General features: G+C 42.5%; 1 protein-coding gene across 1 annotated transcript in view; it reads right to left on the reverse strand.

The window, feature by feature from the left end:
* ELAPOR2 (endosome-lysosome associated apoptosis and autophagy regulator family member 2) overlaps positions 1-18,246 on the reverse strand; it is a 449,018-nt gene that overhangs the window by 13,899 nt on the left and 416,873 nt on the right. The window contains exon 21 of the mRNA XM_085652909.1: positions 14,854-15,019. Coding sequence (XP_085509035.1) covers positions 14,854-15,019 — 166 coding nt within the window. The remainder of the gene's footprint in view (positions 1-14,853; positions 15,020-18,246) is intronic.

Below are 18,246 nucleotides of genomic sequence, written 5' to 3' on the forward strand. Positions count from 1 at the left end.
TCCAGAGGAACATATTAAAAAGTTTGTAGATCATGTTCAGGAAGTCATTTGAGAGCGTCATTGGTAGCATGCTGGCTAGATAGTTAACAAGTGGAGTAATCATCATTTTTAATGTCTCAGCTCTTCCCCACCAGGATAAAAATTTAGGGGACCAACCATCTAATAATGAAGAGATTTTCTTGATGAGATCATTTTCATTGGTCTGTAGGGTAATCAGATCTCTCGTGAAGTCTAAACCTAGTTATTTGAAGCTATTAGGTTGCCATAAAAGACCAGAGTTACCGATTATTTCCTTACCACCAAGGTTATTCAGGAGTTTTACTTCAGTCTTGTCCTTATTCAACTTATAACCAGATACTGCAGTGAATTCTTCTATTGAGTTCATGAGTTTTAATAACTGCATGGTCAAAGTAACAGCTTACGCTGACAAAGTGTTAGTTGTTTGTTCATTATTTCTGTCAGCATTGACCTACCCTTTGCTATGGAAAGTTGGCCCTGAATCAGATGTGCTATAGACATAGACATAGCTACTATTGTCCTTCTGCATCAGATTTGGTAGTCTCCCTTACAAAAGGATTATGTGTTCTATATAGGTTAAATGCACCTCAACAAACACATTTGGATCTTAGGATTGTGGAATGGAGGCTGTGGATGCGGAATGCCAATCTATGAATAGAATACTTCAGTAGCATAAATATGGTCTGCCATGACCACCAATGTAATATTGCCCCAATTTATTGGGAAGCCCTCTCCGTCAAAGGGAGGTAATTGCAGAGTGGATGTTTTCTGCTATTTCTACTGGTGCAAGCTCTACCTCCCTAACTCTCCTGCTACTGCTCATGGAGACTCAAATTGGTACTTATGATTTGGGCAGATCCTTTTATGGGCTCAACAAACCTCAGTTGGACAATTCTGCTTACTGTGGACAATTGTACAATACCTGCGAGTGTCTCATTAGGCTTGTGTATGTGACTTATTTCCGAGAATCTTAGACCCCTGGGCCCATGTCACAATTTTAGACATATACACGTTGTGATTCACATCGTGTGAAGTGAAGCGGTTTTTGTACTTTCCACACCATAGGGTATCCACGTGATCAGAGGTGTCTCCTATTTCTACACCCCTTCATGTTTGTTTTTGTTTTATGCGCCACAGAGTGGCTTTTTTTTGTTTTATATTTATTTTATGCTTTGTGTCCTTCCCAGCCCTGAAGAGTCACAATTGTACCACGTTGTGACGAAACACGTGTCGGCTGGTTTTTCTTTCTGTATTGATCTGGATTGATATAAAAATCCCCATTAAGATACTCCTGATGTCGACATTCATGATTTCTGCAAGAAAAGTTGTTTAATTTTGGTTTTCACACTAAAACCATCAACCTTATACGTGTGCACAGGACTTGGTTCCATCATACCTGTGCAACAGGTTTCCTGATGCATCACCCACAGACCAGAACTGTCTTGGATTTTGACGCATCACTTTCCCCTATAGTCCAAATTTGATGCAACACTTCTCCTTCGTGCAGCAGAACAGACGCATCGCCTCCCCAAGGAGTTGAGAACCGACACACCACTGTGTTTTCCAACGCTTCCCTCCTCCACAGCTGTTTTGCCTAGGCGATTATGATGCAGCTGAGATACTTTGAGTAAAATCACTGCATCCATCGAGTTCTATTGACAGAATTGCTTGAAACATTTTGAAAGTCATATTTTGACTTGTGTATGCTGGAATTTGGTTGTTTAGGTCTGGTTTAGTTTAGATAAAGGTACTAAACTGGTGTAGTGTCCCTTTGTAGTGTTGTAATTGTGTTACTGGGTGTTATGTATAAATACTTCACACATAGCCTCTGAGATAAGCCTGATTGCTCATGCCAAGCTACCAAGGGGTGAGCAGGGGTTGTATGGGTGTATAACTCCCTTCTCCTGACCGGAAGGAAGGGTCACTAATTGGACAGGGTGCATGCCACTGGCAACTAGAGACCTCATTTCTAACATTGCCCGTTATGAAAGAGTGAGCAGTGCTATGTGGTCACTTCTTAAAATGGCAGTTCGCACAACTGAGATCCTCTACCGACGGCAAGCTGCAGGAAATTTGTCACAGCATACAAACCAATAACTGTTTGAGTCACACTTGTCTACAGTCATAAAAAAAAATCCTCATTTGCATAGATGGCCCAATTCACAAAATATGTGCAAGGATTTATGAACATACAATTGCTTTTTTTCAATTCACAAACACCCAGGATTAATTACACCTGGAAAGCTATACGAGGAACAGCTACTGGGTATATTATGTGAAATGTCCCACAGACTCCTTGTGCTCCCTGTGTGGAAATATACATTGCACTACATTGCAGACTTATGCACAGGCTGAAGAAAGCCCACTGGACAAATGCATGCTTTCATTTATGTTCCTCTCCTGCAGGAAGGACCTTTTTCCCAATAAAGCATGCCTGCCCCTAGACCACACTTCGGTGTCTATTATCATGGTGGGCGGATCTTCACCAGCACACCTTAATACGTGAACCTGGACAACCAGTGTAATTTTAAGAATGCCTTCTTAAAATTACACTAGTTTCGTCTAGTTCCATGTTTTGTTCAAGTTTTATTTAAATATGAATCTATTCTCGTCAATTTCTGAACTCCTATCAACAGATCAAACAATCACAAAATCATCTAAAGCAAAGATAAGACAATTTTTGAAACAAAGGTTATACAAAATAAAGGGACCTAACCAAGAAGCAGAGGGAATGAGCAAGTCAAGATTTAATACAATTAAAATTAAAATGTATTTTGGATAGATAGTTGTGCAAGTGGAAAAGAGTTCCAGAATAGTGATTTGTCAATTGTATTCATGAAGTTAAGGTGTGTTTTTGGGCTATCAAACAGACTGTATATAGGTTGCATAGGTATATGTTCTCTGTAGAATACCATTAATAGGTTGATTTATACAGGTGCAGGCACCTGCCTGCGTGTTGTGTATTCACTGATTTTTATTTTGTACCACTGGAATCGCAACCTTGGATGCGTAATGAATGGTGCACCTTAGTTCTCCAGTAAAGCCCTTGCTATTGTGGGTTTGACCCGAGTAGCTATTATATTTTAAAGTAACAGTTCTTAATATTATTTAACACATTATTTCTATGGTCCTGAATGGTATAAAAAAAAGTGCATGAAAGTGGAATTTTAGTCGTTTTTTCTTTACAATAGCCAATGATTCTAAAGTTATGTAAGTACTGGGAGTTCATTCCACAAATTAGGTGCTAAGAACAACAAAGTATAAAAGCAAGAAAATGCACAAGAAGTGTAACATGCAAAGCACACAGTGAAGCTAAGCGAAGAGAAGTAGATAGAGTAAATATGGCAAGGTAGCATCAGAAATGCTAACAAATTAATACATTTAAATACAAAACACAATCATTAAAACCACAGAGTTGATACCAATAGGGGCAGGTATTTGACTGATACATTATAACCAACTGCAATCATATGCAGGAATTTTGAATGCCCACGAATGGGGCAATTACGTTTTTGAACAACAGTTAAGTAAGCGAGTCTCCAAGGTTCAATGAAATAACAATAGCATATTTATAATCTTGAAAATATAAATATTCATTGCAGAATTGAACAGAAAGCTATGAATATAGACAGAGGAGAGGAAAACAAATCAGATAAGAAATATAACAGGAGGAAGGGGAACATCAAATGAAGCAGAATCAAAAAGAACATCAGTTCAGTAAAAGCTCAAAGTGTAGTCCGTCATGCCTGTTGCATTTGGGTCACGCAGATAATTGCAATCTATATTTTTCTCTCCACAATTTAAATTATTGCGCCTTAAAACATTTTCCTACTGGATGTATTTCAATGCCTGCTCATATTGTTCAAATAGGTTCATCCATTCTATTAAGACTTGTGCTTCCTATAGACATCAAATTACACGTTTCATTTAGGAACACGGTCAAAGGGAGACACGGTAATGAATATAATGGTGAACTATGTATTGCTTACTGTTTTGAAAGATAATGGTGTTATTTGCATCCGAGGAACTCATGTGAAACTTTATACATATTAAGCATTTTCTTTTTTCTTTCATCCGAGTTCTTCGACTCTATGATTTTAAATTAAATAACTAAGATAGAAGATGTTAGATCGGTCAGCCTTAGGGTGGTCTTCCTCCTACATTTTGCCTTTACTCCTTCAGTTTTTGTTGGCCTTAGGATTCTGAGCATTTTACCACTGCTAACCAGTGCTATAGTACTTCCGTTCTCTCCTTTAAACATGGTAGATTTATCTTACAGGCAATTAGTATTATTTAATTTACTTTTGAATCTCTAGTAAAGTAGTACCACATGTACCATGGGGCTGTAACTTAGATTATATTAGTGGGCCTGCAGCACTGATTGTGCAACCTACCTAAGGAGTCCTTTAAACATGTCTCAGGCTACTGCCATTGCCTCCTGTGTGTGGATTTTAAACTGGAATTTCAACCGGGCAAAATAAACCTTTTGCCAGGCCGAAACCTCCTTTTTATTAATACAGATAAGTCTCCCTTAAGGTAGGCCCTACACCACCCAAAGGGCAGGATGCAGTGTATTTAAAAGGTTGGGCAAATACGTTTAAGTTTTACATGTATTGTAGTAAAAAACAACAAATACCTCTTAAATTCGTTTTTCACTACAGCAAGCACTACTTCTCGCATAGGATAACAGTGGGTTACCTTACTGCCTATAATAAGTAATAATTTTCAATTAGGAGCTGGTAAAATGGAAAAGTAGGATTTTAAGTCACAGTTCTGAGAGGTCTACTTTTAGAAAGTTGTGTCTATCCTGACAGGGAGTGATCCCGTTAAGGAGGTAGTGGGCAGGGTCCGTAAACATTCAATCTACAAAGTAAGACCCCCTATATCATCGACACGTTAATTAATTATAAAGGCTTCGTGATTATTTTGCGCCTATTCTTACCAACAAAAATCAAGATTCAAGCAGTTGTTTACAAGTGTCCTGACAGGTCTGTACCTGCAACCTTACATAGCATACATATGAACCAAAATGTACTATTAAGCATTGACTTGATTTACACACAAAACATTGAAAACATGAAGTGTTCTTTCTTGTAGGCATTTGATTTGGCCACAACATGTATTAACATTGATATATAATACGAAGTGACACTGATAATAGTTTTTGACTGAACAAATGACATGACTGTCCGACAAATACAGTTATATATTCACATAGTGCTTTTGTATTTGTATCAACAAAGATAAGTGTCCAACACGCATATTCACATATTTTTCTAAAAAAATTTTTTAAAAAAACTAAGTGCCCAACGTAAATTTACCATTACAGGGGATACATTATTATCTCCATAGTGTCTGCTCATGAGTATAACATGAGGCCCTACGGGCTTGGAGCAAAGAATTCCATCCACATTCATTTATCTGGGAGGTATGAATCCCCTTAGGGGCATATGTATGAAAAATACTGGTAGGCGTTCACCCAGTGGTCATATGGTAAATCTATTTTTATCTTAAGGAAAATAAAGGGGGTTAGGTTGAATTTGGACCCATTTTAATGTTTTTATATTTGTTTGTTCCACTCCTTGTTGCTTGTCCACTTCTCTTTTTGCAGGTCCGTTGATTATTGGTTCTCATACCCTGATGAATTTGCCTGCAAGTTTTTGTTTGTCAATTAAACATTCCAGCTGTTCACAACAAAATGGTCTAAACCAGTGGTTCCCAAACTGTGGTCCGCGGACCCCCAGGGGTCAGTGACACATTCCCAACGGATCCACATGCAGAAGTTGTAAAAGCACTGCAAAGTTCATTGTATAATCAACAGTTTTATGGCAACAATAAAAGTGTCAAGATAACTCCGGTGATTAATGTACTTTCTAGAGAGATGGGAGTTTTGTCCTGTGGCAGTTTTGAGTCATCTAACAAAGCACAGAGGGTGAATATGCCTGCTGCAAAGAACGTGTAACATGCATTTCCAAAACATTATTTTATGTGCATAGCTCAGTGGTTAACTGCTTTTGTCATTGAGATTCTGTTGGCACTGTGAAGGTAATAAGTTACAATCGTAATCTAGCATAGTGTGCTATGAAATGGCATCAAAGAGCTGCATGCAAACTGTATGGTACAGATTAGCAAGTTATGTTTTTTCCCAGTCCTTCATTATCATGATGCTGCTAAAAAAAGGTTTGTTTGGACATAAATACATTCTTATTATTAAAGTCAATGCTAAACACTGTTATGTTCTGAATACTGAGTTTGTGCTTCTCCAGACCAAGCACTCTTAAGGAAAGCCTACCAGTATGGGTGACATGTGAATCCTACACCTTGAAGCCCTCTTTATCTTATGTAACATTCTCTATACACGGATTTACACATGTATGATTCATTGTTTCTTTATGTATGTGGTGAAAAGTGCTAGGACACCCTACACTGGTGTGAGAGGTGCTAAGAAACAAAAGAAATACATTTGATAGAGTGGTTATGAAGAGATAAGAGGCACAGTTGGGGGGTGATAGTGAATGAATCATTGAAGAGCCCCAACAAAGATTGCCATATCCTGGTGCACAGTCAGTAATACAATTCAATATATAATGACAAATGCGTTGTAGAATGCACCTTTTTCCCTAATGTTCTTGGGGGAGAGGCCTCCGAAGCCCCCTTTGTAATGGTCCGTCTCACTCACTGCACTTGGTGTGCACCGTACGGGGACTCGTTTGACAACATTTACCAGGCCTGCTATGGGTTTCCAGTCCAGCCATGGCAGGAGTAGGAGCCTTATACATCATTAGTGTTGTTCATAGTCCACGGTCCTCCTATTAATTTAGGAAAGTTGCTGATGATGATACAGAGTCCAGTTGGTGAGCAACAGCCAACCGGCTCATGGTGGTTGCTCACGTGAGGCACTTCTTATACATTTTGATGTGTAGTCAGTGTAGGTCCCTAAGAACCGGTTTTTGAAAAGGAGCATACCTGGACACATGGTCTGATACTGAGTCGTTATTGGAGCATGAGTGGGTCAGCATTACCACTTTGTCCATGGCTACCCAAGAGGAGAGTCAAGAGAGCCTGGAGCCTGCAAGAATGGCCCAGGCTGCTGCAAAGAAGGGGAGGGGAAGGGCAGGGGATGTGCAAAACCACTGATAAAACTCAAGAGCCCCAGAGCAGACTAGAGAGGACATTGCCTCCCTAGGGGACCTACCTGTGCTTGTTAGATGGCAAGCTGAGGGTGGGCCATCCAGAGACGTCTTCTGCAAGGCACAGAGAGAGTGTCCAACCCTAGAGGGGCTAAGATGGCAGGCTAAGCCAAGGCAGCTGATGACACCTCTGGAGATCACTTTATCTACTGGGAGAAAAATCTCCTTTAAAGTGAGCCCAAGGTGCCTGTGCTTCAGCAGCAATTGTGCTGGCAGTCTCTAAATGTTGCAGGACCCTCCTACTGGGTTGGCTGATGAGATTCCCCGGACAGGACAAGATCTTTGCCAGGCCTGTCACCCACTTGTATTGTCCCTGGATGAAGACAACCGCAGCATTCTGTAGGACCCGTCTCACCTGGCAGGCCAGTGGGAAGACAAGGAAAAATAATTATGGTCCACTGACTAATGCCTGTTGTAGGCACCCCGTTTGAGAGAGTGGGCATCAACATTGTTGGGCCCTTGGAGCCCAAACCTCCCTGTGGCAACATGTTTGTCCTGGTTTTCATGGATCATGCCACAAGCGCCCAGAGGCCATCTGTAGGAAGCAGGCTCTTTATGTGATACATCAATAACTTGATATACCATGTGAAGAGTCCAGGGATTACCTTACTAGAGGACAGGGGCTTGCTATGCAATCCCAAAGTGCTCTATTAGGGGGTAGTGTGGTCGATCAGCCTTAGGCATAACACAGAGGAGTGCAAGACATTAAAAAAATACACACAATGGTCGATAAATCATAACACTACTCAAGAATTAGATCCTCACCATTTTTAATAATTGCAAGTATCTTTATATATGTTTAGGCCTCAGAGAAAACTCAGTCAGGTAAGTATGTTTTTAAATATAAATTTGTTTCACTTTAAAAAGTGGACACTGCAATTTCTGAGTTCTGCTATGTTATCCTATGGAAGGAAACAAAAGTTCTACAAACAGGTATAGTACATCAACTTAAAGGACCAATCTCCAGGAAGAGATAAGGTGTGTGGTGGGAAAGGTCCAAAGCAGTACCAACAGTATCCCACCAGCAGCATGAGGGTGGCTGGTGCAAAACAGTGTCGAGTGCCCAATGCGTTTCAATGGGGATCAGTCTCTGTAAAAAGAAGCTGCCTGCTCTGGCTAGGGAGCCAATCGGGCTGAACCAGTGAGTGGGCTTAGGTCTTGCGATGATCATGGAGAGGGGGACAACTTTGGTCCTCTTCTCCAAGGTCCAGGGGCATTGGGTGCAGAAGTGTCTTTAGGCGTCTGGTTTTTCCTTACAGGAGCAGTCGTGATAGAGAGGGCCTGCATGCAGAGGCAGCAGTCGACACTGGGGAGTCCAGGAGGGGTGACGCCACAATGGAATAGAGCTCTAGAGGGCTGGGTAACCTTGTTGGCACTGTTGGCCCACTTCAACTTGGGCCAGATGCTACGGGTGTAGTGGTAGTTTCAGGTATCGGATTTCAGTGATTCCGGAGGCTTCAGAATCTTCATTTTGGAGTTTTTGCTGAACAGGTCTGCTGTTCACAGGAGGTCTTGAGTCTGTTTCAAAGGCAGGCAGTCCTTCCTAGTTTCTGGAGTCACATCTGCAGGACAAGTTGACTTTGGCTCAGTTTTTGACGAGGGCTTCAGACAGGCGAGCGGGAATAGGGCCAAGTCAGGTGCTCTCTTCAGTGACCTCTCTTTTCTTAGGTCATCAAGATCTGGATATCTGTTGCCAGGAACTCACCTAAATACTGAATTAAGGGGCGTTAGAGGGAGTGCAAGGTAGCAGCCAATGGGCTAATTACCTTTAGGGTGACTGCACCCTCATACGACTACTTCCATTGAGAAGTGGGCATAACCCTGACCCTGGTTGGTTAATTCTCTCCAAGACAAGATGGAGGAATCTGAAGAGAGGGGTCCACATCACCTGCCCCATCCTCAGGGTGCTTCTGGCTGAATGTGGGCAGCCCTCCTAATCTAACTTATCCGCAGGTCATCCCATGGGAGGGGGTGGAAGACATCCCCTGCCAGAGATGGCTTGGTTTCTGGCCACCTGAGTGTGATGGCCCTCACCCTTGGGGGTGAAGAATTCATCTCTGGTGATAGGCTGGCTCCAACGAGTCAGTCAGCCCACCAGCAGTTGGTGCGGTTCAAAGGGCACTTCTGAGGTGTCCTTTGGGTGCATGTATTGATAGATTTAACAATGGAATCATGTGGGTTCATCAATACGAGATGTTTGATACCAAACATCCCTATTTTCAGTGAAGCCATAATGTAGCTCATGTTCAAAAGTGCTCAGCACATGTTATAAAAATGGTTTCTCTGTTCACTTGCACTGGCATTAATCAAACTCACCAGCACAGGGGCATATCTGCTCATGCAGGTTAGCCCTCACATATAATATTAAGCACCCTGCGCTAGGGCTGTCAGACCTGCTGACTTACAAATTTCATATGCAGTGGTAGGGAACATGGCACACAGGTATGGGTGACATGCCGTGTTTTCACTTTTGTCTGCACCAAGACATGCAGCCTGTAATGGCAGTCATGCACGTGCTTGGTGAGGAGTCCTTTAGGGTTGCGCAATTTGTGCTGCGGCCCTTAGGGACCCTCTTTAGCATCTCCGGCCCTAAGTACCAGGGTACCATTTAAAGGTTTTGACAATTGGGGGAACAATTGTACAGTTTTGGGGAACAGCTCAGGCTCTGGGGAGCTAGTTAGCAGGAACCCAGTGCTCTTTCAGTCAAAATCAAATCATGTTCCAGGCAAAAAGTGGAGGTGATCATGTCAAAAAGGACACTTTTCTACACCATCCCTCTGAAGACCCTAACTATAACTGCAGTAGCTAGGGCCCTGATGGGAATTTTTACATGAGTGGGCTTCCCCAAGGAAGTGGTGTGAGACAGGGACATCAAATTAATGTACAGGTTTTCACAACTTCCCATCTCCAGACCAATGGGCTTGTTGAAAGGTCTGACAAGACACTCAGGGGCATGATAATGGGCCTACCTGGAAGTGAGACGTCGTCCTGCCCTGCTTACTCTTTGCGTACTGGGAGGTACCGCAGAAAGGAGTGGGGTTCAGCCTTTTTGAGCTCATCTACAATCACCCTGTGAGGGGATTTCTCAGTTTGGTGAAGGAAGGGTGAGAGCAAGCTCCAGAGGAGGCCCCTTAGGATGTGGTTAGCCATATGCTAGCCCTCAGCAACCAAATGCAGAAGTTCTGTAAGAAGACTTCAGAGAACTTAGAACCCAGCCAGGAGGTAATGAAGTAATAGCATGACCAGAAGGCCACTCTGGTTGCATTTCAGCCTGGCCAGATGATGTGGGTAATAAAGCCAACTGAGCCCAGCACCCTCCAAGATTGTTGAATAGGGCCCTATGAGGTGATTGAGAGGAAGGGGGGGCACCTACCTGATGCACCTCAAGACCCCAGGAATCCCTTGCAGATCCACCTCAATTGCTGGTAGCCCCACTATGAGAGGTCTGAATTCGCCATATTGTTGATGACGGATGAATGATTAGAGGAGGTGATCTTCTTTCATCCAAGGAGAAAGATGGTTCAGTCAGTGGAGGATGTGAACCTCTTTCCTACTATGACCCCAAAGCAGCAGAGTGCCTGTTGCTAGATGTTGGGACAGTTTGCCTCTGTTCCACCTCACCACTGGGCTTACACACTTGTATATCCATTATATTGACACTGGTGATCGTCCCCCTATCAAAAACTGAATTTACAGACTGTCAGACAAGGTTAGGGCCAGTATCTAGGAGGAGGTCTCCAAGATGCTGTAGTTGGGATTGATTGAGCACTCCAGTAGTCCCTGGTCCAGCCCAGTGATGCTGGTTCCAAAGACTGCCCAACCGGGCACCACACCAGAACTCTGGTTCTGTGTGGACTACAGGGGGCTCAATTTAGTCACAAAGACTAATTCTCACCCCATCCCCCTAACTGATGAGCTCTTTAAACAGTTGGGGGCTGCCAAGTTCCCGAGTACCTTTGCCATGTCGTCAGGGTACTGACAGATTGCCCTAACTGTGGGGGCTAAGAAAGGTCAGACAGTTCCATGTAAGAGGGCCACTTCAAAATCAAGGTAATGCCCTTTAGCTTGAAAAATGGCCTTGCCACCTTCCGTGGCTAGAGAACTAGGCTTTGGCTGAAATGGGGTGCTGCTTACCTGGATGACATAGTGTTCTTCAGTAGTAGCTGGAAGGGCCACCTCTTTCACCTGCAGGAAGTGCCTTAAGTTCTTCAAAAGACAGGTGTTACTATCAATGCCAGTAGTTGTCAGATAGGGCAGGGGTCTGCGGAGTACTTGGGACATCTGGTGCATGGGGATAAGGTGCAGCCCCTCCATGCCAAGATAGAAATCATCATGGCCTGGTAATCCTTCAAGACTCATACAAAGTGGAGCCTTCCTAGGCCTCACAGGTTACTATAGGAGATTTGTCAAGGGGTATGGCCCCACTGTTACCCCCACTGTTACCCCCTTGATTGAGATGACTTCGAAGAAGAAGCCAAGGAAGGTGATCTGGACAGAGGCCTATCAGAAAGCCTTTGACTCTCTTAACAGGCCATGTGTACATCCCATGTACTCAAAGCCCCTGAATATTCCAAAGAATGTATCTAGCAAACAGATGCCTCCGAGTACAGCATATGGGGAATATTGTCACAGTTAAAAGAGAAGGGCATGAACCAACTTGTAGCCTTCATTAGAAGGAGGTTACTTTCTCGGGAAGAGAGGTGAAGCTCTTGCTGTGGTCTTGGCACTGAAGACGTTGAGACAATACCTGTTTGGCACTCACTTCTGGGTTCAGACAGACCACAGGCCGGTCAGATGGTTGATACAGGTGAGGGGTGAGCATCTCAAATTGTTGGTGGTCCATCTCCCTAATGGGAATGGACTTTATGGGGGAACATTGTCCAGGGTCAGCCCACACCACTGCTGATTGTCTCTTCAGGTTTCTCCACCTAAGTGATGATAACTCCTAGGAGGCTGGGTAGCGCTTCACACTTTCAGCTGGGGGAGGGGAGGTGCATGTGTTACACCTGCCAGCCCTATGGTGGTGTTCCCCAAACCTTCTGCCTTCATACCTCCTATTTTTGCTGGATTGCTTGTTGTTGGTCTTAGGACTGTACAAATTACCACTGCTAACCAGTGCTAAAGTGCTTGAACTCTTTCCTTTAAACATTGTAGAACTGGATTACATCCAACTGGCATATTTTATGTATTTACATGTAAGTTCGTAGTACAGTGTTACCACTTGAACCCAGGGTCTATAAATTAAATGCTACTACTGGGCCTGCAGCACAGACTGTGTCACCCACTTAAGAATCCCTTTAAACATGTCTCAGGCCTGTCACTGTTGCCCGTGTAAACCTTTTGCCAGACCTAAACCTTCCTTTTTAATACATGTAAGTCACCTCTAAGGTAGGCCTTACACAGCACAGATGGCAGGGTGCGGTGCATTTAAAAGGTTTCACATGTAGTTTTGAGTTTTACATGTCCTGGTTGTGAAAAACTATTAAATTTGTTTTTCACGACTGCAAGTGCTACCTCTCCCATAGGATAACACAGAGTTACCTTATTACAATTAATAAGTGATAACTTTCAAATGGGAGCAGGAAGACAGGTTGGGTTTGGTGTCTACAGAATTGGGAATTGAAGCGCTCTTTAATGGTAAAGTAAGATTTTAAATCACAATTCTGAGAGTGACCCGTTTAAAAAGTTGTCATTTTCTTGTTCTAACTGTTAGGTGTCTGCTGCCTGCATTCGGGTCACAGGACTAGGTTTAATTGGCTGTTGGTCTTCGTGTATTGCTCCCAGATAGTGAGACAAAGAGAAGCCAGGTGTTAGGAGGCTGGGCCACTCTGAGTTAGTGAGGTGGAGGAGCTGTCCCCTGCCACATTTTCACATCACAAAAGCTCTGCCACAACACTTTCAGGAAGGGGCTTGACACTAGTCTATAGGTATCCCAGACAATCTGGGGCCAGGGCAGGGAGGCAGGACATTCCAAGCTCAACTGAGGGGTGGAAACCTCTGGAGGCTTCCCCTACTTCAAAGTGGACACCAGGTATAAATATTGGAACTCAGACCCAAACTCTTCACTACAGACCTAGAACTGGGGAAGACTCAGAAGAAGGACTGTTGTACTGCTTGCTGCAAGAAGGACTGCCACTCTGCTGTCCTGCTGTGCTGCCCTCCCACCCTCTTGCCTGAGTGAGAAGGGCTGAACTGCAACTTAAATCCAGGACCACGAGCGCGACTCCATGGGCTAGTTGGCTGGCCTCTGATCAAAAGCCTCAGGGACATATCAGGCTTCCTCTACATTGGACTCAGCACCTGTGAGTACTACCATCACAGGTGGTGCCACCCCAATCCTGGATCCCTAGAGGTGGGCCAGAAGGTGTTCTGCCAGCCCCAACTGTGGTCCCAGCAGAACTGATACATCAGAGCCACTGTGCGATGCATCACCTCTCCAAACTCCAAATCGGAGTCACTGTGTGAACCATCTCTTTGCAGGACTTCACCTTGCAGCACGCAGCCTTCTACAAACCACCACTGTGTGACAGTATTCTTCACAATGCAGGACCTCGCATCGCAGCTCCTAGAAAATCCTTGACACAGGACTCCACATCTTTCCATAACCAGCTTTTAAGGTACTTTTGTTCAGATGGCCTAACTGGGCCCCTGAAGCTAGCCAGTGCTCTATTGTAATTGGCATGAACATGTGACTTTGTCCCGGTCCGGCATGGCCAGATATCCACAGGTGGCGCTGGGTGCTTTTTGGCTTTCGTTGTCTTTAAGTCTTTAAAATTGCTTATCTCTAGTTCTAGTGATTGGATTTTTGTCATTATGGTCTTAAATTACTTATTACATCCTATAGTATCTGTCTAGAATGGTGTGGGAGTTTTCTTGTGCTGTGTGTCACTTTATTTCTGTTTGAGGTGCTGCATAAATACTTTACACCTTGCCTCCATGTTGAGCCAGAGTGCAAGCTACCAGAGGGTGAAGCACAGCTTAATTAGGTGTTTGCTTGTGATTTCACCTGGACAAGGATTGTGGTTGATGCTTGAATAGGATTACAAACCTCTCAACCAGTAACCTAATTTCTCACCGAAAAAATGTCCAAATAGTTTAGATACAGCTCAGTTTCAATAATTTTCTCAATGTAGAGAACACAATTTGAGTCATATGGTAGAACTGATTTGAAGTAGCTTAAATTATACAAATAATTAAAAGAATTATCCTCTTCTGAAAAATATGTATTTCCTTTATTTGGAAGATTTAATGTGCTAAACAAAAAAAGAAAAAATCAGATTAAATTCAAATCGCATTTGTTCTGATTACAACCTTAAACACAAACATTTGGAACTCAATTGCACATAAACGGTGTGCCCCCACCAATTCTTGCTGTAATTAAAGATTAATCTCAAATGCTGCAGAGAGATCCTGAATAATCACTCAGCTGGAATCTCAAAGCTCTCCAAAGCCTCTCACCCACAAAAAAAGTATTACTTTGATAAGTCATTCAAAGTAAATCTTTTACTTGAATATTTGAAAAAACAGAAGGGGAATGTAACAAGAAATATGTTATCTACAAACACTGTATTTAGAACTTCTGCATTAAGAAGAGCAGGATACAACCATGTATTGCTGAGTGCAAAATAAGCTTTAAAACACTTACCTTTTTTGCGAGAGACTTTAGCTTTTCAAGTATTGACTGTTTATTAGAATATATAATCTCCTCTTCATTGTCCTCGCCTTCCATTATAGCACAGCTATCTGCAGCAGGTAACTCACATTCTTTTGTGTTGGCAGTCATTACTAATTTAGAATATTTGTATTCCAATCTAAAAGGTATAAAAATGCAAGTGTTAATGTCTAGTACTTAATCAGAATATATTTATGCATAGATGTTGCAATTCTAAGTGCTATGGGTACAATATGCACTTTCTAGAATGTTTTTCTTGTTTGAGAAAATACATAAATTCTGACAGGATCTAGTTCTGGTAGCTTATACACTGTAGTTTTCACTATGATGTTCTTATGGTTTTACAATACTTTTCAAGTTATATCTTTTTCAGATACTTTGATATTCACTGCGTTTCTATCATATATATATATATATATATATATATATATATATATATATATATATATATATATATATATATATATATATATATATTTTTTTTTTTTTTCACTGAAAAAAACATAGGTTTCAGGGGTGTTCTAGTTAGCTGGACTTTTCACTTGTACAAAACCATTGAAATTCCCCCGTTATAGTTAGTTCAGCTAACTATAACTCGGGCGCCCGCAATGCACTGCTGATGACGTCACATATTACATCACTCATGACATGGTCAGTGACATCACTCATGACATCACTGATGACATCTCAAATGACATCACTGATGACATCATCCAGTGAATGTGTGTTTTTCTGAAAATTAAATATGTTTTGTATATGTATATCTCAAGGTCGATGGAAGAATAAATGGGTATATAAGTGTCTAAATGGATGATTTGTTTTTGAAAAATTGATTGTGTAACTGACTGATTAACCCCTTCCCTGCTCATGACGGAACCGTTCCGTCATGAGCCACGGTTGGCGTGTGCTCATGACGGAACGGTTCCGTCATGACAATCCTGTTGGCGGCCGCTCCGCCTGCGCGGCGCTGTTTCCCCGCCTGTGCGAGGGGACAACGCAAATGGGCGGAGTCATGACGGAACCGTTCCGTCATGAGCACAGCTCAACTGTGGCTCATGACGGAGCGGCTCCGTCATGAGCACAGGCCCGCCGCGCTGCCCCCCTGCCCCCCCCAGCGCTGCAGCGGAATGTCCGCAGCAGCGAAGGGGTTAAGTGTATCATAGTGAATACATGGCTTAGTGAGTAATGTTTAAATATGTAAATATCTGTATCAGTCTCTCACTTTGTGTATAAGTGGCTGCATGGGTTGGTGAGTAGCTACATGGGTGTCTATATAGGTTATTAGTTGGTTTTTTGAGTATCAGTCTGAGTGTCTGCATGGTTCGGTGGGGGGTAGTGCATAGGTGCATGAATGAGTGACTCACTCTTTGTATGTGTTGAAGACAGCATGTGTGCAGGACTGTATGGGTGGATGAGTGTGTGTATGGGTGTGTTAGTGAGTGAATGACTGTCTCAATAGTGTCTTTGAGTAACTACATATGTTTTAAACTAGTATATGTGACTATTGGTGTATATAAGTGATTATATGTGAGAGTGAGAGATTTAAAGAGTTCCTGTATGAATAAGTATGTGTTTCTATAAGTGATTGTTTAAAAGACTAAGTATGTGTAAGTTTCCGTAGAAGTAAGTGTGGTGGTGTGTGTATAACTGTATATGCAAATAAATGTATGTTTGATTCTTTATTAGCATGAGTGACTATGTGTGTGAGTAACTCTATGGATGAGTGGCATTGTGTAACAGGATGTATAGGTGTATGAGTACATATGATGAGTGAATACATGTATGAGTGACTGTATAGGACTGTTGGTGAATGAGTGGATGTGTATGTGGATCTTAGAATTACTGAATAGGTTGTTGTAACTGGTATTGGTATGTCCATTGTTTTGAAAAGTTTAGTCTCTTTTTTTGAATGTGTGTATCAAAGGTTATATTAGGGTGAGAGGAGGTCTGCCACTCTATCACAAGGATGATGTCATCAGTGATGTCATCAGTGATGTCATTTGAGATGTCATCAGTGATGTCATCAGAGATGTCATTTGAGATGTCATCAGTGATGTCATGAGTGATGTCACTGACCATGTCATGAGTGATGTAATATGTGACGTCATCAGCAGTGCATTGCGGGCGCGCGAGTTATAGTTAGCTGAACTAACTATAACGGGGGAATTTCAATGGTTTTGTACAAGTGAAAAGTCCAGCTAACTATAACACCCCTGAAACCTATGGTTTTTTCAGTACATTTCTGAGGTTTTTTAAATGCTAATTCCTAACTATAACGTGCCTGAAACCTATGGTTTTTTCTGTGAATTTCAAAGGTTTTTTAAATGCTAATTTCTAACTATGCCTACAGAGATAGGACATGTGAAGAAAGAAGAAAAAATGCACAGAAAGAAAAAAAAGAAGTGCAGAAAGAAGCAACAGAAGTCCTCAAAGACGAAGAAAAGTGCAGGAAGAAGGATAACGTGCAGAAAGAACAAAAAGAAGAGCAGAAAGAAGCCTTGTTGCAAAATCATCCTGTACCCTCAACTTTTTCAGACGGATACTGGTGGTAACTGAGTCTGACTAATCAGCTGCTATCTCGGCCTGGAGGCCCACTCGGGCAGTTTATTGAATTTTTTGTGTCCCAGAGTAAATGGAACCCACGGAGGTAAAATAGTGCCTATTATCATAAACTACAAGCGCCAGCATGCTTTTCAAGAAGCCCACCTGGGAATAATTTAGCAGCGCATGCGTATAAGTGCTTGGGGCAGTGTTTCCATATTTACCTGTGACTTTCCTCCGAAGAAGGAGCTTTTTTGCTTTGAAACGCGTCAGGAATGTGAACTTTGACTCTGGACTGTGCAAGCAGTTGAAATAAACTCGTGGTGTAAACCAACCTGCAGCAGGCTCGTTCTCGCCTCAGGGCAACTTTTGGTTTGGATTTAAATGCGGCAGCCTGGCCGCAGAGAACTTGCTACTACTGGTGTGTGGGGCCTGTCGACTGAATGTATTTTCACGTTGGATTCAAGGCGCTGCAGGGCAGAAAGATGTAATCAGCTGCTATCTCGGCCTGGAGGCCCACTCGGGCAGTTTATTGAATTTTATGTGTCCCAGAGTAAATGGAACCCACGGAGGTAAAATAGTGCCTATTATCATAAACTACAAGCGCCAGCATGCTTTTCAAGAAGCCCACCTGGGAATAATTTAGCAGCGCATGCGTATAAGTGCTTGGGGCAGTGTTTCCATATTTACCTGTGACTTTCCTCCGAAGAAGGAGCTTTTATGCTTTGAAACGCGTCAGGAATGTGAACTTTGACTCTGGACTGTGCAAGCAGTTGAAATAAACTCGTGGTGTAAACCAACCTGCAGCAGGCTCGTTCTCGCCTC

Source organism: Triturus cristatus, chromosome 4_1, assembly GCF_964204655.1.
Source record: "Triturus cristatus chromosome 4_1, aTriCri1.1, whole genome shotgun sequence".
Lineage (NCBI taxonomy): Eukaryota > Metazoa > Chordata > Amphibia > Caudata > Salamandridae > Triturus > Triturus cristatus.